Source organism: Schistocerca serialis, chromosome 3, assembly GCF_023864345.2.
Source record: "Schistocerca serialis cubense isolate TAMUIC-IGC-003099 chromosome 3, iqSchSeri2.2, whole genome shotgun sequence".
Taxonomy (NCBI): Eukaryota; Metazoa; Arthropoda; class Insecta; order Orthoptera; family Acrididae; genus Schistocerca; species Schistocerca serialis.
The window spans coordinates 978,038,639-978,055,669 of record NC_064640.1 but is presented as its reverse complement, the minus strand read 5'-3'; the positions used below and the strand labels follow the sequence as shown (position 1 = coordinate 978,055,669).

General features: G+C 40.7%; 1 protein-coding gene across 4 annotated transcripts in view; it reads left to right on the top strand.

Moving 5' to 3' along the window:
- Positions 1 to 17,031, top strand: part of LOC126471417 (metal-response element-binding transcription factor 2) — a 114,885-nt gene that overhangs the window by 71,279 nt on the left and 26,575 nt on the right. For all 4 annotated transcript variants that reach the window (XM_050099553.1, XM_050099554.1, XM_050099556.1 and 1 more), the window contains 2 exons: positions 1,746 to 1,868; positions 5,369 to 5,572. In XM_050099553.1, the coding sequence (XP_049955510.1) occupies positions 1,746 to 1,868; positions 5,369 to 5,572 (327 nt within the window). The remainder of the gene's footprint in view (positions 1 to 1,745; positions 1,869 to 5,368; positions 5,573 to 17,031) is intronic.

Sequence of the window (17,031 nt, the reverse complement as noted above, 5' to 3'; positions counted from 1 at the left end):
TTTTGAAGTAATAGGCTTAACATCAGAAGAGGCACCAATGTTAGCACAGAATAGGGGATCATGGAGGAATTTTATAAAGGGGACTATGCTCCAGACTGAACGCAGAAAGGCATAATCTGTCTTAAATGATGATGATGATGATGATGAGTTATTTATTTTTTAAACATAATTTCCTCTTGATTCGTATGAAGTAATAACGCTATGAACGTGGATCTCAAATTGATTCCATACTTATGGATTTCCTGAAGGCTTTTGACACTGTATATGAATCATCATTTCAGTTTTGTGATTAGATTCATGATTTCATGTCACAAAGGCCATAGATTGTAGTGTTTGACAGATTGTAGATTCAACTAAGTACCAAGGAATTTCAGTTGCAAACATTGCATAGAAAATATTGTGGGGAAGGTAAACCAACATCTGCCTTTTATTGGCAGAACATTTCGGAGATGTAACAAGCTACTAAAGCGACTGTCTACACTGTACTGGTCTGTCCTATTCTGCAGTGTTGCTGCATGATATGGGATCTGTGCCTGATTTCATAGACATATGACACCAAAAAAGATCAATGGACAGACCATTATGTATCATCGTGAAATAGGGGAGAAAATATCATGGATATAAATAAATTGGGTTGATGATAATGAAAACGAAGGCTTTTTCTTTGCCATGTAAACTTTTCATGAAATTTCAGTTGCCAACTTCCCTCTCCGAATGCCAAAATATTTTGACTCCCACCTAAATAGGGGGAAATTACCATTGTAATAAAGTAAGAGAAATCAGAGGTCACACAGAACGAGTTAGGTGTTCATTTTCCCATGTGCTGTTAGTGTGGAATGGTTGAGAAATTGTCTGAAAGTAGTTTTGTGAATCCTTTGCCAAGCATTGAAGTGAAGTGTAAATTGCAGAGTTATGTAGTGCTCTGGCCGAACATAATTTCAGTAACATAGGATTTGTCGTATCAAAGAAAAGGAGTACAAAAAGTGCTCAAAATGTGAATGACATTCTACTTATACACAATTATATGGTAAGGTTCTCACCAAAACGGTTTGCTGTAAAATTGCGTGGTTTCCTTTCATGTAAGTACAGAAGGAATAATTTTTATTCTTATTTATTTTCAGGTTGAATCTGATGCAGTGAGCATAGAATAAAAAAAAATTAAATCAATTTAAAAACAAAACTATTTTCTGCTTCTTGATACTGTTACCTAGATAAGAAGTGTGGCAGCTGTGTTTGTAATGACTGTATTTTCATGGTTCATTGAATCTGTTGTATGGAAATGTAAAATTATGTGTAACTGCTTACGCTGCAGCAAAATTGCTGTTGCAGCTTTAGTTTATCCTACACACCTGCGTAGATAACATGAAACTTTATGAACCTTAAAAAAATTTAGGGAAGCTGGCATTACCACAACTGTAGACCCCTCCCTGTCCAGTGTTGTGGGATACCCTTTTATCTGGCTCCTTTGTCAAGACCACTTCATTGTCTTCTGTTCTCCCCTGCTGATGCCAATCCATCTTGATGACACAGATTGCCAAGTTTCTAACTACATGTGAAATCACATCCTGTCATTAATTCTTATTCTTGGTATATATCAAAGAAAATTTTGTAGATCTGGTAATTTCAAGATCAGGACCTGATACTGCATATTTTATGTTGTTGTGAACAGTACCTTAAAAGAAATCCCTAACCATTCATTAGCTTAACTTGGTTTTCTCGAACTAATTATATGCTGTGTGTTTTAGGAATCTGATGAAAGTCCTGCAGCACCAGACAGTACAACAAAGGAGCGTTGCTGTTTCACTGAAGGTGAAGATGTACTACTGCAGCAGAAGGATGGCCGTTATTATTTAGGAACAGTCGTTGAGGTATGAGAGATTACAGTACTAGTAATTAGTCTGAAATTGCTTGATGTTGAAATGTTTAATTAGCTTTAAATTCATAATGTTGAAGTAGTATAATGAGGCACTGATACTTCAGTGTGAAAAATTATCACTTAGTTATTAATATAAATTACAGTGGTTACATTTTCAAGAGTGTACTTATATCATTACTTTTACTGCCCTGTTTCAATGTTAGAATCACACTTAAAATGGAAATTTTAGAGGTTTGCATAAAGTTCATTGAATGTTAAAACATACATTAAATCCTAAAATTAACAAACCTGCTTGTAACAGGTATTTCCAATGATCTTGGTGAAATTTGCATAAGAACAATATTATTCCTTTAAGAAAAACTCTGCTTTTGAAGCATAAACATGAAATATTCTACAAATTAAAAGCCAACGTTTGCACATTTCCTGATATGGCCAAGTCAGTTTTCTTTTGGTTTCCCCCAAGTGTTGTGTGATGGCAGTAAATGATGATAATTTTTTTCCAGTTGACATGTTCTTAGATCACAGTTTTTGGTCAGTAACCAAATTCGCTCGTATCAGTACTGAAACGAGTGTTGAATAATCTGGAAAAGCAATTTCCATCCTGCCTACCATGCAATGTTGTCACTTGATCGGATGTCTGTCACGGAGACAACGAAGCACAAGCCAAGAAGTATAATTGCTTATTGTCAAGTTTATTAGTTTTACTTTGGTGAAGCTATAGCCTGTAAGTGTAGAAAGCGAAAACTGACAATCACCCACGATGTTGAAGACAATCATAACATGCAACTTTCCAACATGGCAAGAAGTATGATTTGGTGCTGTCTTCATTATGTGACATACTCAGAAACAAAGAGGCATTCTTAAATGCTTAAGATACCAGTAGGAAGAACTTTTGATGTTACAATTCAGCAGTGTGGAAAATCTTCTTGTAAAATGATTTCAAGGAACGAGAAGTAATAGCATCGCTATAAGCAGAAACATACTGCAAGAGAAGGCTTATGAAATTGACCTAAAAACTGATGTTGAAATTTTTCAGTGCATCAGACTGTTGGTTGAATAATTAAAACTGTGAGGTGGTGGGCATAGAAGGTATAAATTATTGCAAGATCCTTAGATTGCCTTGATTGACAGTATTGTGAGCCCAGAGACATTTCCAGTGCAGATGACACTTAAATTTTTTTTAATAATTTAATCTGCAAGACCTATTCTGTTGAGGGTTAAATTTCCACAGAAGTGAAAAAGTTGAGAATGGATGACTGCACTATTGTGGTTAAATAATGAATGCGATTGTGATGTAAGTGGAAAGTTGCCTACATTGGGAACATTTAGAGCTCCCAAGTGTTTCAAAAAGATCAAAACACTATCTTAATACAACAGGAATCGCTGGATGATGACAGATTTTACAAGATTTCTCAGTCGTTTAGATGTGAAGATGGGTTCAGCAAGAATGAAAATAGTATTTATCATCAACCAATGCCCTTTACATTCCAAGGAAACACCATTTCGATGAATGTAAATGCTGTGTTCCTTCCTCCAAACTATACAAGCCATATGCAGCCTCTGGACCTGGGCAAATACACTCTATTACAATCAGATGCAGAGTAGCAGTTCAGCAGAAGTCAGTTTTATTCCTTGAGAGGAAGGAAGTTGTGAGCTTCAGCATCTACAGACTATGTTCGCTGGTGCCTGAAATTGTGTAACACAACTGACTGTGTTAAATTGTTTCACAAAGGCTGGCTGTTCGTGGTTAAATCAGTTGCTGTTGAAAATGACATTGTTCCATCAGAAGAATGGAGTAAAATCACAGATGTTCTTTAAAATGTGTCACTACAATATGCTGACAGAACAAAACAAACAGTGCTTCTTTTCCTTTTTAAGTGTTCTGTGAATCTGTAGCACAGCATATTGGTGAGTTTGTAATTAAATAACACTTAAAATTTCCTAAACGTGCTTGATTTGTGATTCTGGGTTATTCCTTTTGTGTACTTGGGCAGAAAACTTGATTAAGAAAAACTGAGGGGTTGCGTAGTGGTTAGCAAACTGGACTCACATTTGGGAGGCCGATGGTTCAAATACGTGTCCGCGCATCCAGATTTAGGTTTTCTGTGGTTTCCCTAAATTGCTCCAGAAAAATGCCAAAATGGTTCCATTGAAAAAGCCCAACCGATTTTCTTCTGCATGCATCCTTAACCTGAGCTTGAGCTCCGTCTCTAATGACCTTGTTGTGAATGGGACATTAAACACAATGTTCCTAGCTTCCCTTATTGTTTAAGAAAAAAATATTTGCACCACTAGAGATTCTTTAAAAGGAGTTTTACTTTATGTATACAGGCATCAGAACAGTAGGTGTTGGGATAAGTGAACTAAGTTACAAGAAAGTTTTTGAAGGGGCTATGTATCCTTAGCTCTTCTGGTGAGTTAAATTAGCGTGAAGCTCTTGGGTTTCTGACAAAGTGAGTTCATCACAACTGCATGATGTTTTAACTAAATTAAATGTGCTGTCCGGCCCAGTCATCAAAACAGCAACCAGGAATGTATCTCGACAGAACACCATCAGAGGGAGGATTTCCATAAAAATGGTAATGGGGAGAGGCAGATAAAAATTTCTGTCTAAAGAATCCATAAGCCCAAAGTTGATGGTCTGAGAGAAGTAGATATGCCTTCCTTCACTATGCAGATCCAGTTACTTCCGCATTCTTGAGGATTTTAGACATTATATCAGTATTCAGAGAACCATGGATAGCAAATAACTGTATCAGCTCGATTAATGACATGGTGTCTACAGCATCCAGTGAGAGTGAGGCTGATACATTGGCCAGGTGCAACACTGTCTCATAGCACTTCGTGCTGTATGTTAGTTGAGAACATATTTTACAAAAACACAGACTACATAAAATTCATTATTTTACCTGAGTGATATATAAGCCGATTGGGTTTTGAGACGGTGAAGCACAGAAAACTTCTGAATCAGAGTTAATAATTTCCTCGTAAACAAAGATAGGGTTATCAGCTCAGTATTGCATGTATCCCCACATTAACAGCAATACACCAACTAGTGCACCTCATCAAGAGTTGGACTAAGAGTTGGAACCTACTTACCACACTGAGAACTGAACATGACCTCTTCCACTAAAAGATGTGCCCATGCAGTTGGAGGGCAGTTGATCTGTGATAATAACTACGAAAATAAGAAAATAGGTATTATCATCATTGCAAGAGGATGACAGAGCTGAATTTAATTAATGCCACTGCTGTGCCATGAGCTCATTCGGCTGAAAACCATATAGCTGTGTGTGTACAAAGTAATATCTGTCTTTTTTTAAAAAATGAAATAAAATATTGTTTAATGGAAGAAAACCTGCAAATTGTGGACACTTCGTGATTTCACTCTAAAATATTAAATTTTCTGCCATTTATATAATAGATATATTGAGTGCATTAATCTTGCAATTACATGTTCATTCCCATACTGATGATTGTTGTACATTCCAGGTTGATCTGTCAGCAGAAAAATGTTTGGTGAAATTTGGGGACAACACTGAGAGTTGGTCATCTTTTAAAGACTTGGCAAAATTATCACATCCAGATTCCTCAAACATTCTATGTGTAATCTGCAAAAAATCTACTCCAAAATCAGATAATGAGATAATTGTATGTGACAAATGTGGTCGTGGTTATCATCAACTGTGCCACCAAGTTAGTAACTTTATATTTTAGTACAAATAGATTCTTCTGAATTGAATTTATTGTGAATGATACAGTGGTACAAAAATAAGTAATGTATCATTTTCTTGTAAATATTGTTTTTATAATTGCTGTGTATTACTTGAGTGCAGTCACAACTAATTCTGTTGAACAAGATGCCATTATATGTTAATGATAATATTTAAATATTAGATGATTTTCATCATTTCCTATATCAAGCAAATAAACGAACAAAAGCTTTTTGGCATTGACGCTCTTCTGGGTGATTCGAGAGGGGTGTGAAATGGAAGTGATGATGGGTAGGGAGATAAAGGGACAGGTGGGTAAGAGATGATACACATGTCAGGAAATGCTCATCTGTGTGCATTGAGGTGTAGTTGAATGCTTTGAATGACTACCAGGGGTAGCAGAGGGAATGTTATGCTGAGAATCACACTTTGTTACTGGTTGTTTAAACATACCCTTATCACACTTTGGTACTGGCCACTAATACTGGTAAGCAGTTCATTCGTGCTTATGTTATACTGTTTTTTAGCATATTTTTATTAATGACATGATTTCTTTATGGGTGGTCTTGCCTCTTATGGGATAGGATATATTAGTGGTACTACTGGCATATGATGTGTTTGGATGTGCTACATCAAACAAATGGCTAGCAGTTTGGAATCTAATCACTTAACTATATTCACTGAGCAAGCTATCTTCACTTCAGATGTTATCCAGAGAAATTTTCAATGTTGCTTTAAAAAAAAAAAAAAGAAAAAAAATCAAGACTCAGTTTATTATGCTTATTGTCTTACTAAACAGGCTAGCATGATTAACCCTTTTTTGCTGTGGATGTGTGTACACATCCTGCTACACTGTTCCCTAGGTGTTTGGATATGTATAAGTTTGCTGCTTGGGTTTTTCATACAGTGCTGTGGACATCTATTTGCGTGTTGAGCCACTGACTTCTCCCTGCTGTGCACAAGTTACTCCCATTTCTTGGTGGATAAAAAAGTTTCAAGTATTTATGATACAACATATGTGCCTCATTGCTTGCTAAGTTTGCAAAAAACCTTGTTTCGATATGTTGAATCGTTTATGAGATATGGTGATTGTCATGACCACATAATTCACAATCACAAGGACATAAATGAGTGCATCATGCAGGATCGTCCATTGGATATAAAATCCATCCATTTGAAAACAAAATGAGATATCATTCTGCTTTCAGTTTTAAATATGCTATCTACATTTAACACTGTGCAATATTTCAGCTAAAATCAACTATATGCAAAGTTTACACAATGCATTTTTACCTCTGCCAACTCTTTAAAATCGCGTGAAATGTTTTACTTAATTTGATGTAGCTCAGTATGTATGATGGATAATGAAAAGAAATTCAGTTCATCGTCCAGTGAAGATATTGGACTGTAAGATGTGCAAAAATCAAATTCTTTCACGTAATAGTTTTTGATAAATCGGATGATGAGTATTCCGTGTTGGCCGGAACGCAGTCTCTCGGAACAGATTACCAGCATTTGGCGAGCAGTACAGCCATAACAAAAGCCACCCTCAGCACAGAATGCAGAGAGCACTTCTGTTGCTGCAAAAGTTTAATGGGTCTTTGCTGTAAAATCCTTCCAGGATTGGAATAGGTTCATTTGACAAAGAGATGATTATTCTTCAAGCATGATAGTCCCTCGACAATATAGTTGTGGTGTAACATTGTAACAGATAACAGTTCTTGCAGTATTATTTCTTGACCCTCAGGTGATGAAATCCTACCATATTAGATTTTGTGTGTTGAGATATGGATAAAGAAAATTAGACTTTTTTATTATATAAACTACATCACTATTGTTGCTACTACGAGTATTGAAAGGAATTCTACAGAGTAACTTTAGCTCACACATTTATTCGCACTATTACAGTTTCAGTCAATATTGTATACACGTGTTGCAGAGGGCATTACAGTCTACAATTTTATCTATAACACAAAATTTTTTTGTCCCCAATGTCCTCCGCACACTGGTCTACCTCACGGGACATTACCAGCTGGAGCAGTTGGCAGATCTTCATGCCATCCAGCTGCCAGAGAATGATGCATCTTACTTTGACATCCTTGACAAACTGCACCTCTTCCACTACTGCTCTCTTCCAGGCATGCCGTGGTTTAATATCCTTCTGAAGTAGAAAGACATCTAATCTTGGTTTTTTTACTCAAGGGATAACCCTTCACCTCATGGTAGCTTTTTAGTAGCAGGAGGTAATCATTTCTCCACCTGTACTAAATGTCCTCATTGTCCTTCTGTCATAGTTGAATCTCCTTGGCAAGATCCCTTCTTCTGGCTGTGTCTGGCCTACATGGAATAAATCGTTACTACACTGTCCAGTCACATTAATGGAACCACCTATCAAAAGTCTGTATGATCTTCTTTTCATTGTGGACTGCTACGAGATATGCAGAAAGAGTTTCAGCACGGTTCTAGTAAGTACCGACAGGGCTGTGGAGCCACGCCAACTCCAGTGCCATGGCCAACTGCACTAGGTTTCTCATTTGAGGATCAGTGGCACGAACAGCCCAATCGAGGTGGTCCCACAGATTCTCGATTGTGTTGAAATCCAGGGAGTTCAGTGACCAAGGGTAAACAGTAAACTCGTATGGGTGCTATTTGAACCACGCACATACACTGCGAGCTGTATGACATGTTGTGTTGTCCTGCTTGTAGATCGAGCCAAAGAAAACAAACTGCAGGTAGAGGTGGACGTGGTCATCAAGGTTGCATACTTGCATTGATTCGTTGTGCCTTTCAGAATGCTAAGATGCCACAAAAAATGCCCAACACCATCACGCATGCAGGATGATTGCTTTCAGGTGTTTTATGTTTTGTGCCATACCCACGAATGGCCATCTGTCCAATGGAACATAAAATGTAATTCATCTGAAATGGACCCCCGTTGACTCTCAGTGGATGTCCAGTTGCAGTATTGGCATACTAATTCCAGCCTTTGTCACTGATGAACAGCAGTCAGCATGGGTGCATGAATCAAGTACCTGCTGCGGAAGCTCATGTACAGCAACATTTGCTGAACAATCATTGGGAGACACTGTTGGTAGCCCCCTTCGTTCATCTGGGCGGTCAATTGCACATCTGTTCACCCTTATACATTGCCACAGACTTTGTTCACCTGTCGTCTATGGCCTATGCTGCACCACAGTTGCCTCAGTGTCAGTCTTTCCATGCATGGTGTACTTTAACCGTGGCAGCATGCAAACTGTTTACAAACTTAGCCATTGCAGAAATGCTTCAACCCATGGCTCAAAAGCCAATGACCATGCTGTTTAGGACATCAGATAAATCGCTCCGTTTACATATTACAATGATGACCGTACTGTTTTCCACGTCACCTGACATGTTTTAAATACCATCCACTGCTAGTGCTGCCACCTGCCATCTGTGATTTGTTATTGCACATTGTCAGACGTAGGTGGTGGTCTCATTAATATGACTGGACTATGTAGTTTGCCACCATTTAGAAAGTAGGCTGGCATCAATGTCATATCACTCTTCTTGAGTGATGTGTCTTGAGTTTGTTGCAGCTTCTATATTCCTATTAAAATGGTGTTTAGGTTCTCTTCATCCACACGAGAGTGACAGAGATCCTGCCTGATGCAGTATTTGATGGAGTCTATCATGCATTCTCACCAGCGTACTCAACAAGCCATCTGTGTTGTTGTGTACTTCCCGGTGATTGCATGGTGGCAAGAGTAGTAGTGTATGTCAGTATGCTGGACAAGAGTTCAGACAGTTTTGTGTTGTCTGCATCAAATGTTGTAGCAGTGTCTGAGTAAATGGTGAGCATTAGAGTTCTATGTCCTGCAAAGTGTTGCATCAGAAATCTGTTGGTGGACATATCAGTGGCAAGTTGAATATGAATTGCACATGGTGTAGCACACATGAATAGGACCATGCATGGTGTCTTGATTTTGCATCAAATTTTAACATACAATGGTCCAGCAAAATCAGCTCCTGTTACAGCAAATGGTCTTGGAGGTTGAACTCTATCTAGCGGTGGTGGAGCCTCCATTTCTTCATATCGCCCACTGCGTATTATCTTGCAAGACAAACAGTAGTGAAGAACTCTCCAACCAGCTTGATGTCCTCACAAAACCCAAAATTTTTCACACAGTACATGCGCCAAGATGAAGCAGCCTTACATGCGTGTGTTTGATGAGAAGCTGCATGAAATGATGTCATCCATCTGGTTTAATTGGATGCTTCTCTGAGTTGGACAGTGCAGCCCATTGTAGCCTATCACCGAACTGAATTATGCCATCAGACAGGAATGGATTTTATCGAGCAGTCTTCAATGCTTTGGATAAATGTTCTTCCATACACAATGCATATAGTTCAGCAGTGAATAGCTCCTCTTGAACTCTTCTGATCCAGTATGTACGAGTGTTTTGTAACTCCAAAGCACTAGAACTACCTATATTTCTAGTCTTACTCTTCAAGCTCTCAATAAATTGAAATAAAGTGGGCAGTTAAGAGCAGTACTCGCCAGTATGAACTGAATTTTGCAATGTTGAATACAGGTTCAGTAATGGTGACCAGAGTGACATCTGTCTGGGTTTTGGTGCTGACATAGGTGGAGCTGGGATGTCCAGTGGCCTGCCTTCTGAAAGCTATGTGGACCACACCACAGGATGTCAAGTGTTACTAGTAGGTCTGCTTTTAGTCCCTGTGTGAGATTATGTGCGGAATTGACTTAGTGTTGTGTAGGTCAGTGTCTCTGTCACTCGAATGAAATTTTTCAATTTTGTTTCAGTCCTGGAGTACCCACTCTAAATTGACTGTTGAACCACTTCAAAAACTGGCTTCGTTGGCATCACACTCTATTTTCTGGGAAAAATAATGAAGGTATCAGGAGCCAACCAATGCATTGAGCAATTCAAACGATATCACCTACTTTATTAATGACAGCCTTTTCTTGCTGTGGACAGTATGTGCTGTGTAACCAACTTCAGTATTTGTCCGTACTTATGGAACAGCACCATAAGCTCTTTTGTATGCATCACATGACACATGCACTTCATATGATCACTTACGTCTGTCATACCTATCCATCTGGGAATGTGCAATGATGACATGTGATGAAGCTTTGGGATCCAGGAGTGCCAATTACATGCAAAATCTGTGGGCAAAATTTCCTCTCATGCAAGACCTCTCAGCCATGTGTCTTGGAAAATGAGTGTAGCAACAAACCCAATGGGTGTGAACAGGCCAAGATAGTCATAAAACTGATCTGCTGTTTGAAGAACATTTCTCTTAGTTGCCAGTTTGTCACTTAGCACTTCAGCTGTGCTTTGGTACTCAGTGGAGACAGTCATCATCAGTATTCCCATTGATTCCCAAGACTTGTGTTGTGGGATTGGTTCCAAGGCCTTTGGCATGCCGTATTGCCTCTAGTTCCTTTGACTTAATCCACCATTTGCAAAGTGGAAGGCTTATTTGCAGTTCATGATAGACAGCTGGAGTGTCATTACTGTCTCTCATGCTAACTACAAAATTTTACATTAATATATAATTGTTAATGAGTGCTGACATGGATCGATATTTATCACTGTAAGGTGTTACTAGCTCCTGTGTAGCAGCTGACAAAAGGGATGGACTTCGCGAGTCCAAATGCTAGATAATGTGTTGTAGGCACCATTCTGAGTCTCTTCAACGCGATACCAAAGGAACAGAGTGAGATTTCTGTCCACTTCATTCAAGGTCAACTTAGGAAAGCTTGATCCACATCATATACTAGGCCCATTCGAGGGTTTGTGGAATTGTAGCACGGTTGCAATCATGTCTGGCAGTAAATTTGGTCCTGTTTTGAGGAAGCCATTTGAAGATGGAGAGTAGGGTGCATGTGACAATGCCTTAAACATGAACCTCTACTCAATGCTTCTTCCACTGCTGCATTTCTTCACTATGGGGTGCAGCAGGTAAAATAAATTTCCAGCCACATAATCCTCAGGAACAGCTTCTACCTGATCTCTTCTAATGTAATTTGACATATTCTCATGATAAATGTGCCTCTGTTCTCCATTCCCATGCAACTTGTTTTGTAGGTTGCGAAGACATGCTTCAGCAGTAGGGTGGTTGCTGTAGAAAAGTATATCCCTCTTCCTAGCCAGGCATAGAACTCTGCAGCCATTCTCCATGTGGCCTGATTCTTGAAATTCTTGCCATACAGGATGATGAATGGTCATCAATGTTCACTCTTGATGCTCTGTTATGCCAGTTGTCTCAAAGTCCCAAAAACAGTGCACTGGCTCATCAGACATCTGATTGAAGCTACTGTTGTTTTGTTAATTTCTGCACCAGTTCTGTTTCCACTGAGATCATAGACGAAGATTGTGGGAATAACTGATGAAGGTGATACTTTGGTTTTTCCAAGGTCACAATTTTTCAATAATAATCGCCTCCAATTAGGAATTAAATAGGTATATCTTCAGTGTCTCCTCTCAGATCTGTCAGCCGTGTACCCTCCATGAAGACCATATCTCCTACTTCTTGTGGTTCTCTCAGTTGATGACAGTTTGTTGCTGCTTTCGAAAGCTGTAACTGATATATGTACGTCGGAGTATCCCATCATATCAAAGTGAACCTTTCTCCTTGAGAGGAATGCTGTGCAGAATGACTCAAATGTCATTATTTCCAAACTTGTTGTTTCACTGACATTGAGTTGGAGACACTCTATCAATGAATGGTGGATGAAACTTGACTGATTCCCCATGTCCAGGATGGAACATTTCATTTTATTCCTACCAGTTGGTCCTCTGATACTCTCACAAGAAATTTGTAAGTATGTGAAGTTAGAACTCATCGTTTCAATCTCGTTCACTGCTGTGAAGTGGCAATTACAGATGGAAATGTGGCTCTCACCTATACATTTCGCACAGGATGCATTTCTCCATTTAAAGTACTGATTTTTGTTGCAGCCATGTCCAAGGCATAAGAGGCAGCAGTTCAGTTTCTTTATGCTATCTATTCTAGCGTGCAAGCTTCCATCCTTTCAACAGTCTTGGCCCCAGTGCTGCTATTCTTCACAATCCACACAGAAGGGGTCTGGGTTTTGTTGCTTCTTCTTATCACCTATGGAATATGGATGCTGTGGATACATAATTCTCTTGTGGAGCGGTATCTCCACGTTTCTTTGTTGAGAAACTCCATGAGTTGCGTGAGATTCTCTTCTTGAACCTTTTGTCTCTGTTCGTGGATAACCTAGTTTCCGCAAATTTTTTCCAGAGCTGCATGTCACAGTTGGGGGGCAAGCATTCTCCCATGGTAATCTATATCCTCTCCTAGTGCACTTAGTGGTTGAAACCACTTATGGCACTCAGTCTAGATGCCATTGAGAGCCTCTGGATTGCTTGAAGTTGCAGAATGTGTCACCTGAGAAAGGATGCAGTTTGGTAATATGCAACTTGATGTTCACGTAGGCATGTTGGCGAGCTATTGAGGTTGACAAATGACTATCAGCTGTATTTCTTACCCCAGAATATGCTCCTTTTGCCTTGTTGGTGTAGTCTTTGCGAGTTTTGGTGTCAGCCTTGTATTCCATATCATCCAGCAGCTGAGTGTGCTCAGCTCTTCTTAGGTTTCCTGCAGGCACTCCTGACTTGTCTGGTGGCAAGGAAACATTGAACATATTTATCAGGCTCATGAAATGCGTTGCATTTGAGCATAGAGTGGTCCCCTTGTGTTGCAGGTTGGGAAGAAATGGTGCCAGCGTCCATAATGGCGTGTTTTTGCTAAAGCCACACAGGTGCATCTGTACTAGTCACCCATGTAACGGGATGTCTGCTGTCACCAAGAGGTGGCGCTGTTGTGCTGTATTCACTGTTAGCAGCCCTTAGGAATGTTTGCTGTTGCTAACAACACTTCAGCAGTCCCTTTGTATTATGTGAATATCACACCAAGTGCATAATATTGCTTTGCCATCAAAAACATGTACCCAGTACCACCACATACAAAAATGTATGTCAGTGAGTGTGGTACAGCAATGCCACAGTTTGCAGTTTTGTATACAACACTACTAGATGGTGTAAGTGTCTCTTATTCCTCAACAGTTACTTTCATAAAAATCTGCAAATATAAGATGAAAAATGCTATATGTACAGTTGAATTGAAGTTATTGGTATTGTTTTTGAAAAATTGATTTAAATCATTAACAAATATTTGCTCTGGTATCATAGTCTCTTGTCCAGTTTTGTGTGACTTTTTGATTAGCGTCAGTCTTTAAATAGTAAAAACTGCAAAAAGAGGCCATTAGAACCATGTTTGGATGTAAATCTAGAGACTCGTGGAAACCTCTGTGTGAGATCTCTGGTATTCCTCCTCTGCTATGCATTTACTTTATGGAAATCCTTATAGTCTTTAAAATAAATGTAATGGGTGAGGACTGCAGATTTTTTTTAAGGCTGTGTCATTCATGATCACTTTACCAAACAAAATAAAAACTTAAATATGACCCAAATCAGCACTTTCCACATAGGAATTTTATACATAATAAACTTCCTGAAAAAAATAAAAGCAAATTATATGAGGTCAAAACATTTGGAAAATCTTTAACAGTCATATTTACAGCATCACTGCTCTTACTCCATTGAAGAATATTCAAATTTATGAAGGGCATTATATAAATACTTGGTGTATGAAGTGTTTTATTGTAATTTTAAATAAGTATGGTTACTTAAATAAGTATGGATACTTATAAATTGACTTGTCCAATGTCTTATGCATAAGATGCTTTGTAGACAGCAGGATGTACAAAATACAGTCTGCAATGTTACTAACACTTCTTCATAGGCCGGCCGGGGTGGCCGAGCGGTTCTCGGCACTACAGTCTGGAACCGCGCGACCGCTACGGTCGCAGGTTCGAATCCTGCCTCAGGCATGGGTGTGTGTGATGTCCTTAGGTTAGTTAGGTTTAAATAGTTCTAAGTTCTAGGGGACTGATGACCTCAGAAGTTAAGTCCCATAGTGCTCAGAGCCATTTGAACCCAACTTCTTCATAATAAGGAATTCACTTGCATCAGACTAGAGCATTGCGAAATGGATTGTGTCTTGCAGTTTGTAGTAGCGCCACTCATTTTCCTGATGTATGTGTACAAGTTGTTCCGACTGTAGCAGGAACCTCTGAAGCTGCTGTATTTTCAAATGATACTGTTACAGATTCAGGTCACAAAGTGAGTAATACAGAAAAGCATATTTTGGGGAGAAGTAACTCTTGGTTCACAGCTAATAGGCTGACTATTAATTGCAATAACACACAGTACACCCAGTTTCATACACACAGTTGTTTGCATGGAGCTTCAACATACAATGGTGACACAGTAATTGAGGCAGAAGAAACCAGATATTTGTGATTGAGAATAGATGGAGAGGTCTTGTGGAAGGCATATATTCATGATCTCCTGCCGAAGCTTGACATAGCTATCTTGACACCCCGCCCCTCCCCCACGGGTCCAGGCGTTAGCATAGGCCTGAGTTATTCCTGCTGTCGTACGAGGCGACTAAAAGGAGTTTCACATGTTTCGGTCTTTGTGTGACGGTCTCCTGTAGGGTTTGACCTCCATTCTTCAAAATTTTCCCGAAGAGCGAGCCAATTGGGGCAGGGCAGCTTACAAGGTGCATCGTGTCCATCGTGCATTGATATCTTTAGCCCACTTTCTCATTGTCGCATTGCAGTCCTGCCCATTCTCCATCTCTTGGGCCTGGACACCTTCCCGGGTGCGTTTTCACGCATGCACTATGCAGTGTCGATTTCTGCGGCGACGATGACCATGGACTGCTTTCCACCTGATATCCAGCACAGTAGCCAGTCCGTTGTGGTGGGGCTGCCATGTACCCTGTTGGTTGTAGCCCCCTGACCACACAGGGATTGCTCTCCTGATGTCTGCGCTGTTAACCCCCCACATATGCCAAGGGGTAGATGCCCATCCCCCTGGGGCATCGGGACTCCCAGCAAAGGCCATCCTGCCAGGTGGCCTTCGCTGCGGCTTGGTGGCGCCTGTGGGAGGAACCCTGGTCGGAGTGGGTGGCATCAGGGCGTAGTCCATCATCTCTTGCTGGTGGTGAAACACCAGCAGTCTCTAAGCGATCACGAGCTCAATTCAGTGCACAGAAGTACGGCCCCAAATCATTCCCCTCCCTGGCCACACCATGGGAGGAACGTCAGGCTAAGGATGGCAGCAGATCTTATTCGCCCCGGTACCTTGTATGTTCAAGAGCTGATGGGGAGTCTTTCATGATGATGAAGCCACAGGTTTTTTGAGCACTTAGAGGACAAGTTCGGGGAGGTGTAGGGCTTGTCCAAAATGAGATCTGGGTCAGTCTTGATCAAAACAGCATCCCCTGCCCAGTCACGCGAGTTACTCGCTTGTGACAAGCTGGGGGATGTTTCTGTAACCATCGCGCCCCATAAGCGCTTAAATGTGGTCCAGGGTATCATATTTCATAGAGACCTTCTTTTGCAGTCTGGCGATGAGCTGCGCCCCAATTTAGAGCGGTGAGGTGTACATTTCGTCCGGCGTGTCCACCGGGGCCCGAAGGATTATCAGGTTGCCACCCAGGGCTTCATCTTGGCCTTTAAGGGTAATACATTGCCAGAGAAGGTCAAGGTGATGGTCTACCGGTGTGCTGTAAAGCCCTATATCCCTCCCCCCAATGCGGTGCTTTAAGTGCTGGAGGTTCGGCCATATGTCTTCCTGCCGTACTTCCAGTGTCACATGCCGAGATTGCGGACTTCCACACATCCCAACACTCCATGTGCCCCGCCTTCCATCTGTGTCAACTGTGCAGAGCACCATTTGCCTTGCTCGCCTGACTGCAGGATTCTCCAAAAAGAAAGGAAAATCATGGAGTACAAGACCCTGGATAGACTGACCTACACTGAGGCTACGAGAAAATTTGAATGCCTGCGTCCTGTGTGTATGACATCATCTTAAGCCGCTGCTACAACAGTTGTGGCACCATCAGCTCTGCCAACCTGGGTCACCTCTCAGAACTGGAAGACTACACCTGCCCCTTGATGGTGGGGGGCATTTCCCTCCCTGTGCTCCTGCACCACCTGCTTTGGGAGCAACATCCCCTCCAATCATCGGGGACATCTGTCCCCACTTCTAAGCCAGAGAAGCATAAGTCTTCTTCGGCTTCTCTCCCTAGGAAGGGGGGTCCCTTGGGTCATTCCCTTCCCAGGTTTCTTCTAGTGGGAAAGGTGACACCCACCAGTGGCTGAAGAGCCCAAAAGCAGCTGGTCCTACTGCTTCACGCACATCCTGTCCCAGATACTGGGCCAGTGAAGTCCTCCCAGCCACGGAAACCCAAGAAACAGCGAGAGAAATCCAAAAAGAAAACCCCTAAGACCAAGGAAATTGCAGTGGCACCCACACCACCGCTACCTACAAG